The sequence below is a fragment of the Triturus cristatus genome, chromosome 6, assembly GCF_964204655.1.
Source record: "Triturus cristatus chromosome 6, aTriCri1.1, whole genome shotgun sequence".
Lineage (NCBI taxonomy): Eukaryota > Metazoa > Chordata > Amphibia > Caudata > Salamandridae > Triturus > Triturus cristatus.
In genome coordinates, this window is record NC_140589.1 from 214,976,933 (window position 1) to 215,001,615 (window position 24,683).

General features: G+C 44.6%; 1 protein-coding gene across 1 annotated transcript in view; it reads right to left on the reverse strand.

Moving 5' to 3' along the window:
* Window positions 1-627: 627 nt before the first annotated feature.
* The window catches only part of LOC146816662 (uncharacterized), a 141,129-nt gene continuing 117,073 nt past the window's right edge, over window positions 628-24,683 (reverse strand). Inside the window, exons 6-7 of the mRNA XM_085609541.1 lie at window positions 1,061-1,269; window positions 628-804 (exon numbers count right to left, since the gene is read on the reverse strand). Coding sequence (XP_085465667.1) covers window positions 628-804; window positions 1,061-1,269 — 386 coding nt within the window. The remainder of the gene's footprint in view (window positions 805-1,060; window positions 1,270-24,683) is intronic.

Sequence of the window (24,683 nt, forward strand, 5' to 3'; positions counted from 1 at the left end):
CATGACCTTCAATGTCTGAAAGCAGACCTAAATCCAAGTGACAATCCACGAGTAGCATGTCCTTTAATGTCTATGGGTAGACATAAATCCAGGTGACATTCTACCAGTGGCATGACTTTCAATGTCTGAAAATAGACAAATAGACCTAAATCCAGGTGACAATCCACCAATGGTATGACCTTCAGTGTCTGACAATAGACCTAAATCCAGGTGCCAATCCACCAATGGTATGACATTCAGCGTCTAAAAATAGACCTAAATCCAGGTGATAATCCACCAGTGGTATGATCTTTAATGTCTGAAAATAGACCTAAATCAAGGTGATAATCCACCATTAGAACATTGTAATGTTGGGAGCTCAATTGAACACTATGGAGTGCTCTGGGCTTCTAATGGTTGATAGAAGCCCAGAGCATCAACATTCTTATATTTAGCAAAGACCTCACGGAGCCCGAGGGGATTTCAACCCCCTCGGGCTCCGTGAGGCCTTTGTTTAACAAATTAGAACTTTCTGCCCTCTAGGGGTGGAATGTTCTATTACCCTTAGAGCCCTCCGTAGCGGGCTCTACCGGCCATTAAAGTCCTGCTCCCAAGTTAAGTGTCCTCACCAAACAGTGGGTCAGGCCTTTAATTGCTGGTGGAGCCCGCCACGGCGGGCTCTGAGGCTCCAATGGTATGATCTTCAATGTCTGAAAATAGACCTAAATCCAGGTGACAATCTACCATTGACATGACCTTCAACACACTATCCCTTAGGTCCAAGGAATCCTCTTCCACGTGGATTTCTCTCTGGCTACAGCACTCCTGAAAATGGAGGATTGTATTTACCAGACATGCCGTGAAATAGATTGGTATCTGCTGGGATATCAGATACTTAATTGGGCTAATTATGAAGTGAAACAAGATTCTGACTTGCTTGTATTTACCTAAGTGACTGAGTGACCTTTATGATAGAGGGGGAAAGCAAACCCTCAAACAATGATATTGTAAAACTAGTCATCAGATTAAAAACAATAATAAGATTTAAAAGTGGAAACATATTTTACCAACCTGGCAGTACTGGTGTTATAATATTGTTGTATGTCCAAGTGACTTTATACATTTCCCCATCATTTTGTATACAGCACTTTAAGAAGAGTGATGATGTTTTTTTGAGGACACTTTGCTGAATCGGAATTGTTATTATTTCAGTTGGGAGAAGCACAACTTCTACATCTGTCTCGTCTTCATGCAGCACCGAACCAGACGAAAACTGGCACAGATACGTTCCTGCAATGCAGAAGGATGTTGAAAAGATCCTATTCTATATGTGGCGGACCAAAAATACTCTGAAAACACATTCATTTTAATTCAACAGTTCAGGACATTACACAATTGCAGCATTGCTCCTCTGTTTGTGGAAGGACCTCACTGGTAGAGTAGTGGTGGGTGATAAATGTTTTTGAGTATGGCTACAGACAGTTTTAGCTGTTAATAGAGCTTCTGCCATCCACACAGCAAATACACAGAGACACGCAGCCTCATTTAGCCATTGGTCTGTTATTGTTATACACCATTAGGCAATTGATGCAGTGATCAGGGATCCATCATTTGTATTCATAAACATAGGCCCATTTACACTACCCAACTAATCCTTTCACGCTGGGGCTCAGTGTGAAGCAAGTTGATACCTAACTTACCAAAGTACACTACAGAACCTGCATTTCTCTTCATATAATTGTAGCGATAAATCTAAAGTTGAAACGTTGATGGTAATACTTATGTAATCATTCTATTCTACTAAATAAAACAGACTCGGTATGTATATTTTAAATGTTTATCATAAATAATGTGAAATGAATGCTCATTAAGTACAGTCACACATATGGAAAAACATAGATTAGCATGGAGAGAAAAAAATTAGCGATGAATTAAATCAAACTCATGTCAATAAACAGTGCATTGAAGGAGTGGATAGGCGAAGAGAGAAAAGTTTTAAAGACAACATACATTTGCAAATGATTAGGCAAATTTAGAAAATTATCTACACTAACCCAAATAAATAAATGTAAATGTAACCAGCTGAATCTACAAACCACACTCCCCAGGAACTTTCAATTATACCCTAAAACCTAAATATCCAACTCACATTTGTTTCAATATAAGAATAAACTTCGTCTATCATTGGCTAAGGACGGGGGTGTTCTGTCACACCACTCTCAGCGTGATCATTTATTAAATGTCCCATTGTCTTGAAAATTCAGCATTATGACAGATTCTACCCAGGAAACAATTTTGAACACAATCACAGCATATTTTTCCTAGAGTGTATTTTCATGTATCAATTGTATTAAGTCTTTCACGCTTTCTTTGTTTGCCTCTGCCATCTTGTGAGGAAGTTGCATCGCTTCCACTTGCTTATCAAAATAAATTTTCCGAAGCTTGCCAGTCAATCAGCTCACCATGAAGGTAGTTTTCATGCTTTTGCGTTCTCTTTTCTCATTCAAAGCCCATTTTAAATAATTTAATTTCTTTTAGCAAACATTAACACCAAACTGGCATGCAGAAGTGTAGGCCCATGCTTGTTTTTATACAGAGAACAAAACACAAACATTTATTATTTTTCATGAAATTTAATTTTAAAATGTGCACCATCCCAGCATTGCACTAACCCATGCACAGCCCGTGTTATTCCTAGCAATTATTATTAACATGCATTAAAGGAGCATTAGTCTTTTGTTTTTTATTTTTGCCAAAAGCGTCTGCGGCCTACATTTTTATCCATTAGTACACGCATTAAGTTTACGCGTGCGCAAAAATATTTCCCCTTATTTTAGCATTTTTAATAATATTTTCACAGCACACTGTTAATAAAATGTTACTGAGGGTTCCATTCGAGCAGGTTATATTTTCTCAAAACCCTGCTCAATCACAGTGAAGAAGGTATCAGTCAAATTTTCGTTCAGCCCATAGGGGTATGTCTTCTCAACTTCATGCTATTGGTGATAAGTTCTACTCATAGACAAAGAAGTGCTCAAACAATGTACTGGAGCTGCACTTCTCTCAGTAGTAGCAGCACCTGGCTCTCTTGAGAGTTAGCCAGTTGTTGGTGTGTTGCTCCAGCCCCAGATTAACTTCGGTAGTCTGGAGAGCACACGGGGTAGCTATATCTCTCTAAGCCCCATTTCATCTTGTTCTCACTTGAGTTTGGTTGAAAATAAAATACACAGCATGCATCTGAGAAGTCAACAAATACCACACTATGTCATCAAAGCTTTAATTGTATTTGTAATCTATAGCGACGGCGCCACAACTAAAGAACTCGTCTTTCAAGACCCGACATCTTCAGCAGACTACACCCTGGACATTCCAGAATAAATGGTATTACCACTGCAAATTGTGGTGACTCGTAAACTAGCTGTATCATACAACCAACACTACTAAATTCTTCGCCCTAGAGAAAGACAAATAAAAAGTTATCTAACCAGAAAAAAACCAAAATATGAATTATAAAAAAACTTCCCTGATAACTTTTTAGCAAGAAAAGAACATATCAGAAGTCACTGAATATCCTTTGGGAAAACATCTAGGTTCTTACTCCAGTGTTACATTTGCAACTTTTGCTCTTGCAATAGTAAATTTCTATCAGGAGTACAAAATGAGGAGCTTCCAACGTATACAAGATAAAAAAGCGTAAAAGTACCTTGAATAAATGCCCATGTTAAGAGACTTGCAAAGTAGGGGCTCAGGGAAAGGCATAGTAAACCAAAAACACACCCACAAATGAGTCACAGCCAGAAGGACTCCTCATCCATAAAACTAGAGGTACCCAATAGCTCAAATACCAGCCAGTCATAAGCCAGACCTGTCTGGCCCTGAAATAACCTCCATACCCTATTTAACCAGAGATTTCAAATGGAAAGCTGTAGTATTGTGCAAAACATGCATAATAGTCCCTACAGACTGAATGCAAAAGTACCCTGACTTCCTGGACACAAAGTCCCAATCTGGCATTAAGCCATCGAATCACAGCCTGAAACAAATCTTGCTAATCGCAATCTAGAGAACTCATTGATATCCTGTGATTGAGTTAGCTAGTCAGCAATTTAGAATCATGATCTTATTTCAGGTGCCTCTTTAATCCTGAAGGATCTTAGACCCAGAAGTACCTGCTCCATTGAGATTGCAAAATCCACTGGAATGCTGCTGGTCCAGAGTTTCTCACCCCAACAGATAACGACTGGAAGTTGGAGAAATCTCCAGGCAAACCCGGGCCAAAAATGAAAGACAAATGGAGGAATCTGTGTGGAAGCACGTATTGCCTCATTTTGTTCCCCTTTAACTTGTAATCAATAGGAATCAACCTTTGATAAACTAATGCCCACGTCCATTCCTATTGGCCTTTTAGTGCTAACATTCCCAGTCAATATCACAAATAGAACGATACAACCACAGTTTTCAATAGCTTGCTCGCTAATCACTAGCATATCATACTGACCAAGGTCATGAAAGATGTAAGAACATAGTCAAAGTAAAGCCCATTTTAGCAAGGCTTTACAAGAAGAAAAGGCCATCAGAATCCAGGGTGGTATATAACAGTATTAGAATTGATCCACAAAATACTACAAACCCAGAGGTCCTACCTCCACAGCAGAAACCACCCAACCCTAGCAAGATCTCCTCTAACTGAGAAAACTCAGAAATGGGAGAGTCCTCCTTGGGGAGTGAAAAACAAATAAAAGGGACATGAGAACATAACACAAATCCAGAAGATTATCACACTTGATAAAATCTGACATCGAGTTGCTCAGAATGTGTCGGATGAGTTAATTATCACCTATTCTGAGATGTTAGGGAAGATAATGCATATTTTTAGTATTTACTGCACCACAATCTGTATATCCCAGTAAATACTGGACTCTTCCCCATGATAAATTACGGCTTGCTTGACCTGCCAAAATTTAACAAGACATATCCCTTTTATCAATTATAATTTAAAATGTTCTAATTACATCAAACCACATAATTTTCAGGTGAGATATAGCTTGCATCACTGGATTGCTATTTAATGGACCACCTGTAATCAAGCCTGTAGACATAAGGGCAAATGTCCTGAGATTTACATGGTGCATTGCTGCGTGAAATTCTGCACTGTTGCAGTGTATAGACGGCAAGTGAAAATGATGTCACTGTTAATGCAAACACAAAGTGTGTGGTGAATGTGCAATGTTAAGCTCTAGTTGGCAATTTGTATTGGGCTTAATCGAACAGTATCTTGTGAGCCTTTTGTACTCACGGTAAACCATCAGTGATCACTCCTATGACCGTCCAATGCAGACTTGAGTAAAATGCAAAACGTTTTCAAAAGTTAGACATAATATGCTGCAAAAAATGACACAGGTCTCCCATCCTGACTAGTGCCTGTTTTTTGGGGGCTGTGTTAATCTGGCTTTAGATTTTCACTTTTAGGGCTAACTTTGCATGACTTCAGGAGTTATAGGTTTAAGTGAAATCCTATGGGTTATTGCGATGCTAGAGCAAGGTAATGCTCACTTTTCATAAATTAGCAGGAATGCCCTACTATGTAACACAATACAGCTTAACGCTCTGCTTGGGGCAATTATTATTTTGCATGTGAAAGTTGATCAACGCTACTATTTGAGCTGCCTTGCATCACACAAATACCCATGTAGGAGGGTACATTTACTAACATTTTGTGCTGGCTTTGTAAGACAAAACTAATGCAAATCAGTGCAATAAGTTTATTTGAATTGTGCTTTCCAGCGAAAAAATTGTTTTGTGCTTACATCAACCTAGCGTTACTTAGTGCCAATAGGGAATTCTATAGATTGTTCATGGGCATTACCATGTAACAGTTTATTAAGTCTGGGCTTTCAGTTCTTGAGCAGGCGCCCCCGACGCCTAGGGCGCCACGGAACCGAGACTCCTCCAGGGTCTAGATGCCGGAAGGGGATGGATCCCTGCTGAAGCTCCAATACGTAAAGGAAACCAAAACTAAATTATGTTATTTAAGGCGGCGTCCCAGGGGTCTGTCCTCTTTGTCTTCTTGGACCCCAGGGAAGCCGCAGGAGCGTCGGATATTTTTCAAAATAATATATAAAAAATAAAAAAAATATGGAAGGCTGCGTTTTGTTTTTCTCGTGATATTCCTCAGTAGCCAGGTTGGTCTTTATGTGGTGTAGCGGTCTAGTGTTGTGCGCGCCCGTCCCGTGACATCACAGGATGTCCGGTGGCGGCCATTTTGGTGGTTGAGTACGAGCGCTGGATTCAAACGGTTCGGAGCTCCGAGCCGGCGCTCCTGTGAAGAGAATAAAGTACCTGACACCACAACCACGTGTACGTGTGGTAATTGGCGCAAGTGGCAGCAGGGCACTACATTACAATGGCGACGAGCTGGTGATCAAAGGGGGGATATCACAAGTCACCCCGAGTCTGAACCCCTCAGCAACTGTAACCCCTTAGCAGCCATCTCACAACCCACAGGAGCGCGGCAGCGCAACGGAGTCAGCGTACGCCGGCACCAGCGCAGAAGGACCCCAGGGGGCGCCAACCAACGCGCTGCGGCGGGAAAACCTCGCAAGGGAGAGGCCTAACAGGCAGTGACACGGTGCATGTACCGCCTACACCCGTGAAGAGTGCGGAGAACACCCTGGAGGAAGCAAGCAGCAGCCCCGTGGACGGGAGTAGTCCTAGCACGGAGGACAACGGTGGAAGCGGCGCCAGCGGAGAGGAAGAGACAGTGAGCACACCCACAACCGGAGGAGGTAGAGCTAGCAGCAGGAGGAAGATGGCCTCCCAGATGTGCTCCCTAACGAACCCGGTACCGTTCTTAGCCAAGCCAGGAGCACCTGAGATGCCGTGGGAAGACTGGAGGATGTATTTTGTCAACTACCTGGAAGCACTTGAGGAGGAGAGTGACACACCATACACAAGTTCACGGCGGAAGAAGATCCTCCTACACAACCTGGGCCCGGCAGGACAACGGGTATACCAGGACTTGGTGAAAGCAGATAGACCGGCAGCTGATGACGACGTGTTTCGACACGCGTTAGAGGATCTGGACGCTCACTATCGGCCAGTGGTGTGTACGGCGATCGACAGATACAACTTCTACCATCGGAAACAAGGCAAGAGCGAAACAGTCGACGAATATGTAGCAGCTTTACAAAAACTAGCTCTCACATGCAAGTTCGGTAACCTCCAGGAAGATCTGATAAGGGACCAGATCATAATGCACACCGTGAACACGAGTATCCAAGAGAAACTATGGACCAATGGTGACGCGCCACTGAGAACGGTGGTGGCACTAGTAAAGAAAGCAGAACTTTCCAGAAGGTGCGGGGAGGCGGCCAAGCGCGACGGTCCCCCAGGACAGACCGTGTGCAAGGTAGAAGACCGGAGGACGACAGACAACAAATAGCCGGTGGGGCCACAGGGCACACAATCAAACAGAAGATTCAACCCTAGGACGCAAAGAATGCAAGGACAAAGACAGAGTAACAAGATGGCCTGCTACAGGTGCGGCAGCGACAACCACGCAGCCAGCGACAAAAGATGCCCAGCGTTTGGCGCCAAATGCCTGTATTGCGGACTCATTGGGCACTACGAAAAGGTGTGCAGGAGGAAATCCCAAAGGCAAGAAGTGAAGTTCGTAGCCCAGGGGACGCGGGAAGAAGAAGACGACGAAGAAGGAGCGGAAGAGGATGAAATCCTGATCATAGAAGAGCAGGTGCTGGGCATAGAGGCCGTAACGGACAGAAAACCCCGGTGCGACATGAGGATTGGAGGAATACAAACCACCATGGTGGCCGACTCAGGGTCGCCCTACACCATAGTGCAAAGAAAGATATGGGAGGAAGACTTCGCACCGAAAACGACCTATTACTTGAGACCCACGGACATCCATCCCGTGACCTTCACGGGAGAACCGATACCCATGGTAGGGTACTGTCCGCTCACCTTCGAATACCGAGGACGCACATGCGAAGGAAAACTGTATGTGGCGGAGAAAGGGCCGTCGGTGTTGGGCTGGAGAGATCAAGGAGCGTTGGGCATAAAGTTGAACCCAGGTGGACACATGCAGGTCCTCATGACGGACGACGGCTCAGACACGGAAGGAAGGCGTTGGAAAGAGGAGTTCCCGGAAGTATTCAAAGACACCATCGGCCGCATGGCGAAGTTTACGCACAAAATCCAACTGAAATCAGGAGCAGTACCAGTGTCACACAAGGTGCGCAACATACCTTTCCGCGTGCGAAGTGCGGTACAGGAAGAACTACAGAGGTTAGAGGATAATGGCGTAATCGAGGTGATAGACAATGCAGAATGGCTGGCTCCCTTAGTCGTGGCGCAGAAGCCCAACGGGAAGGTGAGACTGTGTGTCGACCTTAGAGAGCTGAATAAGAACATCGACGTCGACAAGTTCCCCTTGCCTAGGATCAACGAGATGCTGGCAAAGACCCACGGAGCACAGTGGTTCTCCACGGTGGACCTTACATCCGCCTACCACCAGATCGCCCTGCATAAGTCATGCAACCATCTAACGTCATTTATAACACCATTTGGGTGCTATAAGTTCCTGAGGATGCCGTTCGGACTTGCGTCCGCGGCAGCGGTCTTCTAGAAGCTGATGCACAAGCTATTCCACAGAAAGACAGGCATCCAATACTTTCAAGATGATATATTGGTGATAGGAGCCACCCGAGAAGAACACGACGGGAGACTGGCAGAAGTCCTAGCGGTGTTGCAGCAGAATGGGCTTACCGCCCAATGGGACAAATGCAAGTTCAGCGTGAACACCGTCACCTACCAGGGCCATGAAATAAGCAGGCACGGTATAGAACCCAAGTCATCAAATGTCGCCGCTATCAGGGATGCGCCTACACCATCAAGCAAAGAGGACGTACGGACCTTCCTGGGCATGGCGGAGTTTTATAGCAAGTTCGTAGCCCACTTCGCCTCCAAAACGCATCTCATGAGGTCACTCCTCAAGAACAAGTCCACCTTCGTATGGACGGGAGAGCATCAGCGGGAGTTCGAGGAGATGAAAAAGAACATCAGCGAAGCAGTGCCGATCCACGGATATGATCCGGAAGCCCCCACCATACTGATGACAGATGCCAGTGATCGAGGGCTGGGGGCAGTCCTCATGCAAAAGATAGCAGAGGGGGGCGCAACTACGATCAGTTTCGCATCGTGGGCGCTAGCGCCGAACGAAAGCAAGTTCAGCGTCATCGAAAAGGAGATGCTAGCAGCTGTGTGGGCGATGGAGAGGTTCCGGCAATTCCTATGGGGAGGGCGGTTCTTGCTGCGAACGGATCACAAGCCGCTAGTGAAGGTCCTCACGTCAGGGGGGCACGAGCACGCTACACCGCGGATCGCGAAAATGACGCACAGGCTATTAGACTATGTCTACGACGTGGAATACCTACCAGGCCACCGCAACAGAGTGGCGGACTTCCTGAGCAGGGCAGCGGCCAAGGAGACCGCGGAAACTCAAGAGGAAGGTGGCTGGGAAGACTATGCGGTAGCTTTCACAGGCGACCATGAAAGAGCAATAAGCGCCCAAGAATGGGAAGAGGAGTACGGCAATGACGACCAGTTGAATGCAATCAAAGCATACGTGACTAAAGGATGGCCAGAGAAGAGATTGTTGAGCGAGGAGCTAAAACAGTTTTGGGAGGTGAAGGAAGAACTGTCCCTAGGAGACAACCCAGGGTTCTTGCTGCGCGGCAACAAAGTGGTTCCTCCCAACTCATTGAGACAACGCATACTATCTCTCACCCATGAAGGACATTTGGGCATCGTAAAGACCAAAGGAAGAGCCAAGGAGGACTACTGGTGGCTGGGGATCGATCTAGCAGTAGAACGGCATGTATGAGGGTGCGAACACTGCAGCAACGCAGACAAAACACAAAAGATGCTAAGACCGCCACTGTGCAAATTTGCGTGTCCGGATAACCCGTGGGGGGAGATCTCCATCGACGTCCTGGGACCCATCACGGATGCGAACGAGATCCAGAAGTACATCACCGTAGTGGTAGACCGGTATTCCAAGTGGCCGGAAGTCCACGTGGCAGACAACGCGGAGACGGAGACGATTCTGGAATTCCTGACGGATATCTTCATAAGGGAAGGGATACCCAAAGGGATTCTGAGCGACAACGGCCCGCAATTCACCTCCAGCAAATGGGGAACATTCATGGGCCGAAACGGAATTTCCATCCGGCACACCCCCATCTACCACCCAGCCGGGAACGGCGTGGCGGAGAGGTTCAACTGAGTGATCATGGGTTCTGTCCAAGCCGCCATAAGCCAAGGGAAGGACTGGGAAAAAGAGTTGAAAAGGCTGATGTGGGCGTATCGTATCACCCCCACGTCGACGGGGTACAGTCCCTTCCGGGTGCTTAGGGGGCGAGAACCCTTCACGAAAGACAATGTGGCCTGGAAGCGACTCACCGTGCAGAGCCATTGGTCCCCAGCGGTGGTGCGGAAAAATTGGGAGAAGGCACAAGCAGTGTACACAGAACACTACGACAGGGCACACAACACGAAGGAGGTGGCCCTGGGAAAAGGGGAGTGGGTGAGAGTCCGGCTACCCACCATGCAAAAGAAGGGGGGCAGTAAGTTCACGCCGCCGTTCCAGGTGCTGGAACCATACTCACGGTCAGCGCTTCTCAGTGACGGGAAGATATGGTCACAAGACCGCATGGCGAGGTGCTTACCCGCAGGAGAGAAAACAGTGGCTGAGGAGACATCTGCAGAGACACCTTGCAAGGTGATGAGTCCCGCAGAAGAGGGGGAGAGCCCTCCAAGAGACATGGGACGTAGTCCCCAGGCAGAGAGGAGACACAGTGTCGGTGAGGAGAAGGAGCAGGAAGGAGAAGCCCGAGAGGACAGAGCGGGCAATGCAAAAGGACAGGCAAGCCGGGAAGGTGAAGAGGGGACACCTGACCTACGGAGCGTGACCACCACTCCGAAAACAGGTGAACCTGACAGGCGGACGCGACGGGGAAGAAGAATCACACTGCCCCGGAAGTTTGGAGAATATTGCATGGACAACAAGTAAGACTGTACAAGTTACAGGGGACTTTCGTTGGGATGTTGTGTTGATAAAGGGGGAGATGTGGTGTAGCGGTCTAGTGTTGTGCGCGCCCGTCCCGTGATGTCACAGGATGTCCGGTGGCGGCCATTTTGGCGGTTGAGAACGAGCGCTGGATTCAAACGGTACGGAGCTCCGAGCCGGCGCTACTGTGAAGAGAATAAAGTACCTGGCACCACAACCACGTGTACGTGTGGTAATTGGCGCGAGTGGCAGCAGGGCACTACATTACACTTTTTAGCAATTTGTCTTCTTGGATGGCCCATTTAGAGGTTTTCTATGTTCGGGGGAAATTATAGTTTCATTCAGGCGCGACTTCAAGGTACGCGCTTGTGTGGGGAAGCGCTCTATCTCACAAGTGTGCACAAGTGGTTGATGGCAGTGCCTGTGGGGGTAGCTACACATTGAGTGTGTACAGGAGCAGTCATAGCCACTGGAGCCACAGGAATGCACTGGTCCGGTAGTGCCCTACAAGGTAGACTTAAACAAAGCTGCTTCTGTGCGAACTGCGCTCTGTAGTTAGCTAGGAGTAAAAAGGTAGGCTGGAAATAGCATGTATTGTTTGGAAATATGTGCCAGTCAGAGAGGGTTGCAGTGTAATTTACTGTGTACTCTTCCTGGGTCCTGCGAACTTGGGTACCATCACGGTGGGCATCAGGACTTACTGAACAACACGGAATTGAACAGGGGGGCATGGTGTTAAGATGTCGGTGCGGTAGCTGTCCGAGTTGCGCTGGCGGCCCAGGTGGTGCCAGTACAGTGGGACAGTGGTTTTCAATGGAGGCTGCTGTGATCGGCAGAAGGCACACACAGAAGCGGTGATAAAGTTGGGTCATTTCCGTGTTTAGTGCCCGCTGGGCATTCAACGTGGCACTTGAGCCTCTCCATGAATGGCGGCGAGGCTCTCTGGTAATGTGAGTGGATTGGACTTGCTTGTCGTTATTAAAATTGCTCTTTCATTTCTAAAAAAAAAAAGATGGGCTGCATACAAACGCATTTAAGCTTGTGTTTTCAGCCGAAGATTTCAAGGTCAAAAATACAAAAAAAGGGGGGGGGAACATGTTTCCAGCTTACATTTCTCTTTATAGTAATTCCCACAGTTCAGTTGCTCAATGTCAATGCTTGTTCTTCTAAATCTAATATGTTGTATGCGCTAAAATTATGTCATAGCCTGAGATAAGGCAGGGCATTATAAAAAAAAAAATCATACAGTGAAATCCTAATGCATGCAGAAGAATGCATAACGGCTCGGTAGGCGTTGGAAACTTGAACTCTGTCAGAAATTATTTTTGCAAACCAGTAACTTTTGGAGGTTACATGGACACAATTAATAAAGGTGGTGTTACAGCCAGACCTGCCAAGTTAGCTTATGGGAGTACAGGGTTCAAGTCTCAGCACTTGATCAACATTTTCTGGGGGTTGGTGTTTATATTGTAATGTGTGCAATCATATTGTATTTGTGCAATCGTAAGGGCTAGCCTCCTCAGAAGTGGAAAAATAAATGCGTCTGATTTTGTATATTCAAGGCGGAAGCACACAAAACATTGATGGTTTGTTATTCTCTTCCCTTATATGTTCGTGGGAGGCGCACCGCACAGACATGGCGGCAACATGTTCTCAGGACAGTAACTACACGGAATTTCGGGATAACCGTCATTTCAGTACCAGCAGGCATGGGAAGGATCTCATGCCCCCTGTGGAAATCGGTTGGTATGGTTTAGGCAACAGGGCTCGGGGTAAATATAGCCTGGACTGTGCGGAGCCATGCAGTCCCTCTTCTTGCACCGTAATGAGGCAGAAACACAACAGGCATTCTTGGTAATTTTACTTAACTTCCTGTTCACATGGGCGGGGACAGGACTGGGGTGTATGGTCTGCCACTTGAAGTAACACGCGATGTTCAGTATGATCGGTCCCAATACTCCTACCAGTGGCAATGGTGACTAATTTTCTCCAGGGTAAGTAGGGCCAGCTAAAGTCGTCTGGGTCAGTTTGGTACCAGCTTACATACCTATGCTAACATCTAAACACATGGCTGGGGATAGCTAAGGGGGGGAACTAATTCCCGGCATTAATAGGTAGTCGCTCATGGGGGTCCTCATGGTCCTTCTAATGAGTCTATAGAGCAAGTGCACAATCCTTCTCAAGGCGATTAGTGAAAGAGGACCGCCTTACACCCAAAGTTGGGACAATCAGCCCGTGACCCTGTTGAACAGAATATATTCCTTTCATCAAGGGCGGTTAGGACAACTTTTAGTGCCACCTTTCTAGTGATAGTAGCTGTACGCAAGCGCCGTGGCGGGACCAACCAATTACTAAGGATATGAGAAACAAATTGTTTGGCTGCACCAGTCACTAATTTTGCTCGGGTACATGTTTGACTAGTCCTCATTTATAAAAAATAAATAAATGAATGAATGAATGAATAAATAAATAAATTCTACAGCTACCTCTTGCCTTGAACAAGGGCAACACAATTTTCTTATTGTTAGGCACTCATGTGAAATAACAAGTAATAAGCTATGAGGTTAAATTGAAGAAATAAGCTTGGGGGACTGAATACATGTCACCAGTTCATTAACAAGCACTAGTCGTACCAGGCACACAAAAGGATTTAGCGAGACCTACGCTGAGCTGCTTACAGGAGGTGGTGTATCAAAGGGATTAGACAACAGGTCCAGCCTCTCTGGAGGCCGCTTGGTATAGGTCGTGAAACGGTACTGTATTCATAGGCTTCATCTCTGGTGCGAGGTAATTACACATCATGCAGTATAATATCATAACTACACCAGCAGTGCTACCCTTCTGGGGACATCTTGCCCTGGGTTTTAATTAGATTAGGACAAGCACCAACACATAGGGAGCAACCTCAGTCAACAAGGGGAAACCGTAGATCAACAGAAATATCTTCAACTCACGCAGCACACAAGATGACAAGGCGTGCGCAAGGGCTTCCGGCAGAAGGGACACATTGGGTAGCTCCCAAAAGGCGTCAGTAACAAGCATATGGCTTCGTTAGCCAGTAACTATCTTCTTGGGCTCCATGCGGGCGAGAGATTGGGCTCGCACCCGCAATGCTCAATGGATGTTATTTAGGGGTTGTGCTAAGCTTCAGGCACCCTGGCTGGGGCGATGCGTTAGTAATTGGAGGCTCTCGGTTGGGTCGTTTCCTCCACGAGGTGGGGTACCGGTTGTTGACTTTGTCTCTGGTTCGGGTCTGGTTGGCATGGATTCTAGTGGGGTAGAGAGCATAGGGGTTGGACTCGAGGATGACGTACCATTTCCTGAACTTTGCGGCCAAGAACGTTATAGTAGCATTTTGGGCACAGGTGATTTGTCACTTGACGTTAAGTTCATTCTTGATGATGCTATTGATTCATGACCTTCTGTTACAAGGGGCATCATCTTTAGTAAATAGTCAATCCGGCATACAGGAACTTGGATATCTTAGGGGGTTGTAAAAAAAAAAAAAGCAATAAAATCAAAGCAGTTCCCCGTTCAGGCCATTAAGTAATTCACGCTGGTGGGCTCCAGATGTTACCGCTGGACAGGCAAGGGGTGAGCGAGGCCTTGTTCGTAGCCATGTCCAGGATTACACAATACTTACTGGCAACCTTAATATAGGGTTAAAAAGTAATAACGCAGGCGGTATGGGTTCGGAGGGCTCTGGATGGCCAGGAACAAGCCTAAAATAAAAAATAAAATAAAAAATAATAATAAAATTAATTAATTAATTAATTAATAAATAAAGGCTCAACCATCCGAGCAAAAACTATTAGCCAGTGCCATGCTCGGCACAATTCGGCACAACTGGCTACAGCCAGGAAAAAGGGTGGTGGTGGTACACTTGGTCCGCTAAGAGGCAGGATATCTTTATCCAGACTATACTGGGCTACAGTGGAGCACAGTCAGTGCCAGGGGGGGGGGGCGAGTGCGCCAGTGAGCTTCTCACCCTGTGGCGAAGCGCTAACAGATAACAGTAAAGGGGCATACACAGCGATGGAGGTTTAGCCACTAGAATGACCCGTAGGAGGGGGTAGGATGGAAGTGTGCACAGGGTAGGCGTGGAGGGGATTAACCTGCTGGTGGTCCTGGACTCAACTGCCCTAACCCGCAACGTATGGACTGAGTAAAATCTTGGGGAGGCTGCCTGTGTACAGGTACCCTGGTGGGCCGGTGCGCCTTGCGGTGCCCAGGATTTCGAGTAATGCAACTGTTTGCTATAGCTCGTTGGGGCCTGCTGGCACAATGGGCGCAGCTAAGTGAGACGGCCGAGTTGGCCAAATTCAAGTTGAAGTGTACGGCCAAGCTGAAGTTCAAGTGTAATGTATGGCCTAATTTCCTTACTGCCTTGACATGTCGGCCGAGTCGGACAAATTCAAGTTAAAGTGTACGGCCAAGCTGATGATCAAGTGTAATGTCTGGCCTAATTTTCCTTACTGTTTTTGACATTTGGATTTAGCTAGTGCGATGCTGTGAATAATGATATATATACAGGTGGAATAGTTTTACTCTTGTAATGGTTTGTGGTGATTATCTGATTTGATGTGAATAGAAAGTCTACGCCTTGGACAACATAACCTGCTTCTGAGAGTTCTTGGCCCCCGTGGGGGGCAGTAGGGTGTCAGAGGTGGGGGAGAAGTGAGTGTTACGTTGTGCGCATACTATGATGTATTCCTTGGAATGGTCCAGCTTGGTAAATGTGACCGACAGCTTGGTTGGAAGGCGACATGACAAAGCCTTTCACAGGAATACCTGAAAGTGGAGTATTACCAGGCAGAGGCATATGTTACTTGGGCCTAAAATGGATGATTTAAATTTACCCTCTTTCCCGAGTAATTCCTAATTCAGCTGGTAACGGGGGAGGTATGGGCTAACGGGGAACTAGCAGACTTGCAGGAAAAAGCTTGACCCCCCCAGCTGAAAAGTCCATGTGGAAACAGACCCGCTATTTGTGAAAAAAAACATGAATAAGAGGAGAAACACCTATTCTTGCAAGTTATACCGGTTTTAAGTGTGCACAGCTTGTGTTCCTGCAGCCCACAAACACCGATTCATGCAGTATCGATACTTCTGGGTGTGGTAAAAATGACGTGAGAATTCTGCTATTCTTGCAATAAGACCTCAGAGTAATATTTAATGGCCGTCATCATCTTCATGATAGCTTAAGGAAAGTTTTACCTCATTATGCCAGTTCAATTAAAGGCAACCGACGTATTGCGGTTAAAAATATTTGCGAGTGTAACCAGGGAAATACATTCTGGGGCACATGCATCAAGCTAAGCAATTACGATTCCTTATTAGCGATTATTAAGGAATCCCTATTAAGGAATCGTAATTGCCTATGCATGTAGGTTTCGCTAAAATAATTGCGATTCCTACACATTTCCTAATAGCGAATCACAAATTCCGATTCCCTAATCGTAAATTGCGAATGCAATTTCAAGGGTGCCAGGGGGCCAAAAGGCCACCCTGATGCACCCCCAAAATTGGCATGTGTGCACATGTGGCGCACACACACGTCCTAAACAAAATGCAATTTTGTGCATTTCTCTAAGGAATTGCAAATTACCATCAACTTAAAGTTAATGGTAATTTGCGATTCCTTAATGCAAAGTTGCATTCTGAGAATCCTACTTGCATTACATTTAGGGAATCGCAAATTGCAATTCCCTAACTGCATTTGCGAAATAGGTAATCACAAATCTTGTGATTACCTATTTTGCGAACGGCTGTGGGCTTGATGCAGCCAAAAATACTAATTACCGGTCGCAAAGGGGCCAATTCGGCGGCCCGTTTGCGACCGGTAATTAACTTTATGTATGTGCCCCATTGTTCGGAAAAATAATCAAACTCCAATGCACAAATTATAATAAAAGCCAGAGCTGCAACATTTATTTATCGATTTTAACAAACGCCTGCACAGTTGATTAATGATGAAACACCTATCACTGGCAAATTGTGTATATGGGGCCAAAGGCTGGATTTGCCCTTTTAATCTTCTGGAATTAGAGTCCGATTACGATCGTAGTAAAACCGCCTCGGCAGACTGCTGGTGGTGGGTTCACCCCAATCTTGTGGCCATTCCCCGCCCGCCATATTGGTATGGCGGGCGGGATCATGGAGGTCAGGAACTCTGACTGCCAGAATCCAGCACTCCGACCGCCAGCAATCCGACAGACTCGTAGAGTCCGCCGGGGCGGGGGAAGCCCTCAGCACACAATGCAAGCTAGCGATGCCTAGCCGTCATGATTATGATGCTGGATCCCCGCCAGCCTTTCCATGGCGGTCGCATCGTAATACCCCCGTGGGACTGCCGCCTTGTAGGCGGGTAGTCCCACTCCCTGACATGATGACAGATGGACTGAAGTCATCGTAATGACCCCCTTAATTCTTTTAACTTGGAATAAGGTCCTCGTCATAAAAGGGGGCCCCTGAAGTTAGTCACCCGGGCTCCATAAACAATTCCAACATGCCTTAATAAAGTTAACTCAATTCCTATTCCTGATGTTAGAAGTGTGTAATCACCATTGTTAAAGGTAGAGCATGTTGCTGTAAATCATACTACAAGCATTTTCTTTAAAGCCAGTTTTAGAAATCAGTACCTGTTTCTAGTATACCCCCACTTTTTACCCCGTTTGAGACCCCTGAACGCTTGTTTTCTGACTCTGAGAGTGCCCTGGGCTCCGCTGGGCAGGCCCAGGGCCAGTTCTATTTTGAAAAAAAACACTGTTATATTGAAAACACACACATGCATTAGAGTATACTATGTATTAGGGTACACTTATAATTGGCCTGACCTACCCTTAGTAGATAACTGGGCAGGGGGATTAAAACTACCCAAAAGTCCTGAGTATAATATAGGGCATGGCAGTTTAGAGACCAGCAGCCCTTTGTGCACTTGCTTGTCTGCACTAATGTGCACCAGAGGTCATTTTAAAAGCAGTTCTGCTGCGCCTCACTGCTTTTAAATGTAACATGTGTCCAAACTTGACTTTGGTGGTAGGGGTACATACACAAGTGATAATCTACATTATTTGTACATATTAGGTACCCCTGGGGTCTCCCCTAGGTGTCCCAGGGGTGAGGGGTCATGTAGTTATAAGCAAGATGTTTTATATTCCCTGGGGATAGGGAAATAGCACATTTCACTTCCCCCTTTGTAGTAAAGTGCCTCCAAAATCAACGTTGGTGTTATGACCACACTGGAGTGAGGATCTACACTATTTTGTGGATATTCAGGACCCCCAAGGTCTCCACCAGGTGTGGGGGGATCATGTACATTTCATTTTCCCTATTGTAGATGGCGATCCATAAAGGGATAACATTGTAATAGTTTTGAACACATAAATACTGCTAGGAATTGAATTAAGTATCATTCAAAGACTTAGTAGGATGGTATTGATAAACCCAACAGTATGCCATTGTTGAATGTATCCTAAATTGTACAGAAAAGAAGTTATAAGACTTTCTTGTCTGTAAACCAAAATTCTGCCTTCCTGCAGTCTTCCCTGAGTTATAAATTGGTGTTGAATTTTTATTTTGTGTTGTTTCTTAATTATTTACTGAATTTAGTGTTTTTAAATGCTTTACATACCTGTCTCCTAAGTTAAGCCTGACTGATCGCAGCCAAGCTACCAAGGGTTGAGCATGGGAATAATTTATTGAGACCTATACTGGACCCTAGACTGTGTTGGTGACCTTATTGCCAGGGGTAGATGCATATTCACCACTACTAATAACCCACTTTCCAACAGCCAGTCTGTGTGAGTTAATCACTTTGAAAGGCATTCTATGATTAACATATGCAAATGTTACTGTTTTAAGACATCAAATGAACTGTAATTAAAAATAAACACTTAGACAAACCTAAACTAACTTAAATTGCTAAAGTATAATGCTACTTTTTTTATTCTATTGATTATGTGTGTGTTTTAATATCTGTAGTGGACATTAGGTTGATGTGTTTATTAGCATTGGCATTTTCTTTGTTTAAGATAGCAGTGTAATATTCTGCTTATATAGATGTATGTTCATTTTAATTTGCTGCATGTTGAAAATTGACACTCAGTACAAACAGTTCATATTATGGTGCCAGGTGCTATGCTAACCTAATCGGCTTAGAAAACAGTTTGTGTATGAAATTGGGAGTATATGGTTTTTGCTCTTAATTGGTTGTTCTTTGGCGATTCAGTCAGTGAATCTACACCTTCCCCTACTCACTTATCTCACTACGGAACGCGTTATAAGACAAAGTAGGAGGTGGTGAGCGAAGGTGTTCATGAAAAGGAAAAATGTCTTGTGTAAATCAGATGAAGAGGTTGCGGGGAGTAATTGCTTCCCGTCACGTCTGGTAGGAGAAGTAGGCAGGAATTGGCAGAGTATGTTCACATCACCTGGTGACCATTAACAGTCCACAGCTGTCCACGTCAATGTAATTGCAAGTCCTGCCCACCTACAGGCTGAAGACTATGACACTGATGTGACTTAGGCAGTGTTTAGAGTTGGGAGGAAGGGCTACCAAGTCAAAACATGGTGGATGCCCTGTCCACCCTAATTACATTACATTAGACTATAATGTTATTGTAACATGGCAGAAGGGATGGCCACCATATTTTTGGCAGAATATCCTGTCTGCCAAACTCTAATTAAGGCCCTTTTGGCACACACATTTTTCACCAATCACAAGATATGGGTGCACAATTTGTGATACACATATATCTGTTAGAAAAAAGGGTCATGCCTGTGTAAGTGATAATGCCTGCAGGAAATCTATAAGAATGTGTAGGCAAGGGAAAGGCTGCAGTCTTTACACAGGACCTGACTGAGCTTCCAAACCACTTCATAAAGGCAGTGATGCTGGAACAATTTCCAGAGTGGGGGTGCCGACATTGATGTCACCTTATTTAAAACATAAGTGAATGAAAAAAGGAGCTACTGAACAAAAAGCAGACCACTAGGAGCCAGGTAGTGTGGTGGCCAACCAAAGAATCTTATGACAGCAGGCTCTATTGGTGCACTTCGGCAAACCTATTCCTACACACTAAAATGTGGTATGAATGTATTTGGTCTCTTATGATGGTCACATTCCCCATACAACCATCATATGGATGCTAATCACAAGAAACAAAAATCAAATGTGAGTGGAATTTGTGTTCTAGGGGATCCCTTCAAACTGAATCTGTGGGACCCTCAACAACTACTTTCGGTCAGTGGTATATGTTTTGCCATTAATGTACTAGTAGTTGATAGTGTCATCATCGGGTCTTCCTCCCCCCCACCAGGAAGTGATCTCTTAGTAATCACAGAGATCTTTTCTTTTCGTAGGGAACCTAGGCTAGCTGATCTAAAATTACCTCTTGTCCAGTGCTCAGAAAAGTTTTAATAAGGGGTTAGACAAGGGTATGGTTAAAAGAAAAAATGAATGAGTGTAAAGGACGTGTAATGTACCCAACACTATTTTCTTATTTGTTAAAATACTACATATTTGGTCTTCATATTCCCCACAGTCATGATTAATTTGGTCATTTTTTGCTTCATTGATATACTATAACACACTTCAATACAGATAAAACCACTACTTTACAATGACCTCAGAGAGTAAAATATCTTTATCAAGCAAAGTTGTCTCAAGCTGCGTGGTAATTAAACGTGTTCATGGGCAATTGAACATTCCACACAATGCTCCAAATGTAGAAGAAAGACTAGTACTAATTATTCCCCAACCAAATAGCAGAGGAGAAATTCTAATTGTTTTATATTTTATTTTTTGTAGTTCCTGAATATATAATAATTCTGTGTAAAGATCCACTTCAACACAGTAGTAAGGTTGGTTATCTTTATTGGTATAGGTATAGGTACCTCCAACTTTCTCTTCCAGCTTCACAGCTTCAACTCCTACTTACTTCAAAGAGCAACATTCCATCCTAGCAACAAGCCTTACATTCTACCATTGAGAAGACTCCACAATCTGTTATGCACAAAAGGGGCTTACTTACAGAGGAAGGTGCCTGTTACTCTATGATTACCTCCAACCGCAAATCGAATTCGCAAAAGGTTTCAGGATTAGTCTATTTAAAATTACAATTGTATTAACTTTACTGATCTATGTAGGTGTCACTTAACCCTATGGCCCTGATTACGAGTAAAGGTTCTATTTATCACACTTGATAAATAACAATACCATGGGAACTCTAAACGATCAGTGGTATGATACTAGGTGAAATGGCGCCACTCTGGAGAGGTAACACATATATTAGTTCAAAAACAATAATATCGGAGGATGGTGCTGTAAGGTGAGGAGAACCACTAACCTCCCCTAAAATGCGGCCAAGGCCTAAACAAAAAGCAAAAGAATTCCTCAGCACACTTCTATGGTGTAACAAAACTTTTAACTGCAAAATGTATGCACAAATATCAACACAGTGTTGTTGGTGCTTTGTTTGTTTTCTTTATTCTTTAGTCTTGCGTCACATCAGCATGTCAACATGTGTTTCATCGCATACAATGGAAAATCGTCCCGCGACTTTCTCAAGGCTTCAATAATTTTGGTAAAGACCTTTCTCATGTGGTGACAATTTCATCCCACAAGGGAACAAAGTAATATCTGATCTCGGCGTTCAATAACAAGTTCCACATTTAAGTTGGATCTTCATATGATCCCAACTCACGAGCTCGTCTAAAGATGAATCTGTCTTCAACGAAGCCCGCCGTGTATTTCGAGTACGAGAACGTACCAGCCATAAATGATGCAGTGAGTTTTGAAAGTGCACCACAAATCGCCATTTCAAATGGGGTATTTTAAATGGGATATTTGGTGGCATTTGTGAAGGATTGATATTTTGTGTGGAAAATGTTAAATGTTTTAACCCTTCAGCATTGGGCAAGAAATGTACTGAAATTTGAAATATATATATGTTTTTCTCTTGTTGCTTGTAATGAAAAGAAGTTTTCCATGAAATGGATTTGATAATTATCGGATATGGAAGTCATTATCGGTGCATGGAAGTTACATATCTTTGAAGAAGCTAGTCTTCTCATTGCTTCAGAAGAGCCTCTCAGAAAGACTGTGTTTCTCATGGATGCTAGCTGGTGGCTGGAGAGTGATTTGGACTGCTATGTGGAATGTTGGTGATGGACATATCATTTTTGCAGTACTTAATTACATTTTGTGGAAGGAACAAATCTATTCTTTAACTAATTCGCACTATTATATGACCTCACGGCTGAGGAACAAGAGACTCTTAAGAATAATATGGATCTTATGTTTTCTGACTGAAAGGTTGAACTTTCAGGTACTAAGTGCAACTTGAATGTGATATTCTTAATGTATACTACTGAATGTAATTAAATACGAAGATTTGAGCTACAATTAGCACTAGTCAGTAGGCATATGTCTCACTTTATTTCAGAAAGAACAGACTTTCTAGAAATAGGAGATTCTTTTAAATGTGTTGGATACAGCCAGAGTAAGCTACTCAAATATATTTATATATTTCCTTCTTACAGGTAAGAAGCTACATGAAGATACTGACTGTTGTTCTCCCATTCCACTTTCCCCTCAGTTTTTCAGAGATGGAGCTAGCATTTGATTTCTTCTCGAGGGCATTGTGTATAGAGGAAAATATTAATCCATCCTCCCCAGCAATAAATAGGATTGTGACAATATCCCTCTTGAGTCAGATGCAAAACCTGAGATATCTTTCAAAAAGATACAGTGCTTCAGGTGAGGCGCGGCTCGTTATGAGAAGGTGGAGGGGTCTCGCTCCCCGTCCCTTTTGCAAGCATTATGAGTGTCTGTCAGGCTGAACAATGGTCAGCTTGACAGACAGTCATCCTGTTGGAGTCAGGCAGCCAGGAGCTTTGAATGCGCTAATGCACAGGCACCTGGAAGCCTGAAGATTTGACAGATTTAAGGGCGTGACCTCCTGAGTCCAGCAGAGCCCTCTGAGATCCTCCCCCTCATGATGAGAGGGAGCATCACTTATAGCATCAAACCTGAGCGCTTCAGGTTTAAGCCCTTAATTGCCCAGGGCTCACTGTTTATCAGTGACACCTCGTCATACAGTGGTGTGGGGTCAACAACTATCACTGACCCCATCCCACTCTGTGACAAGTTAGAGAAGGTCATCCTCTCACTGGCTTACCTGGAAGGTCTGCCATCAAGAGGAGGTGGCAGGACCTTCTTACAGTCCCTTCCTTACCTGAAGCCTTCAGAAAACACTGAGGCCTTTCTGCTGGTCCCTTCCGCCCCCGAAGTTCACAACTGTATCCTCGTTAGTGTGTGCTTCTTGAATGTTGTATGTATAGTTGTTAGACCTATTAGCCGTTGGTGTGGTCTTCCCCAAACGTTTTGCCTTCACCCCTCCTGTTTTCCAAACCCATTTTTGTTAGATGTTAGGACTCTGTATACTTTAGCACTGCTGACCAGTGCTAGAGAATTCAGTATTTTCCATGCTCCAACTTTCCAATTCAGCCTTATCCTTTCTTTAATCTTTCTCTCAGACAAATTAAGGTACCTAGTTCATTCAAGGAGGCTGTAGTGGTATCCCTCCAGAAGAAGGTCAGCAAGCATCTGCTTGCTTTGAAAAATTAGCACCCCATTTCCCTGCTACCCTTCTTGGCACAGGTCCCGGAGGCACATGTGTCACAAAGCCTTTGTTCTTTTTTGGAGAAGTCCAAATTCCTATATCTCTGTCAGGCAGGTTTGCGCCCAACTCATCCCACAGAATAAGTCATTCTCTCAGTTATAGATGACATGCGTAGAGAATGCGACAGGGGCTTTATCCAGACGCTGGCTCTCCTCGACCTCTTGGCGAGCTTGTGTTTTTTTGTTTTTTTTACACCGAACGCAGAGCTCAATGGAACATGCTGACTGACTAGTTAAAGCATTTTGTTGGAAATGTGTGAACCAACCGAATAGCTTTTGTTCCTTCATATATATATATATTTTTAACTTTATTTTTTCCTAATTTGTCGCTATCAAACTACACATACATAATAGTTCACTGTCAGGTTCAGAATCATTGATACAGCAAATTAAATCCCATTGTTGTACATTGTGTAACGCATACTACTATCAATTACAGTATATAGTATGAAAACACAGTCCCCAGTCCCAATCTCATAGCCCCATACTGTCATCGTCTAGTAAGGGCCTATCTCTGGAAAACACAGAGTCAGTAAGCATATAATTAGAATAGAGTCAGGCGTGTTGGTAAGCGTCATGAGTGTTCCTAGCAAAAGAAAGGGGAGGAGATCCTCTATCCCACCCCCTCTGGCACTATGCCCCGCTCCAGTTTAGAGGCGGAAGACTGCCGTAGACTCTCCACATAGGTTCAATATGGTCCCAGTATGTCTTTAGGGCGTGAGGAACTAGGCATGGTGCTGGCATAAACCTCGCTGTTAGTGCTGCAATAGGCCAGGCTACGCAGCCAATTCCGACGTGTCGGAACTGACTTGCGACCTCATAGCAAGGCAGTTTCTCTTTTGGCCAGCAGCAGACATAATGACGCAAATCTTCTAATCTTTTTGGGGAAGTTTACTGTGTATCCCAGTAAAGCCATTGAGCATGTCTCCTAGT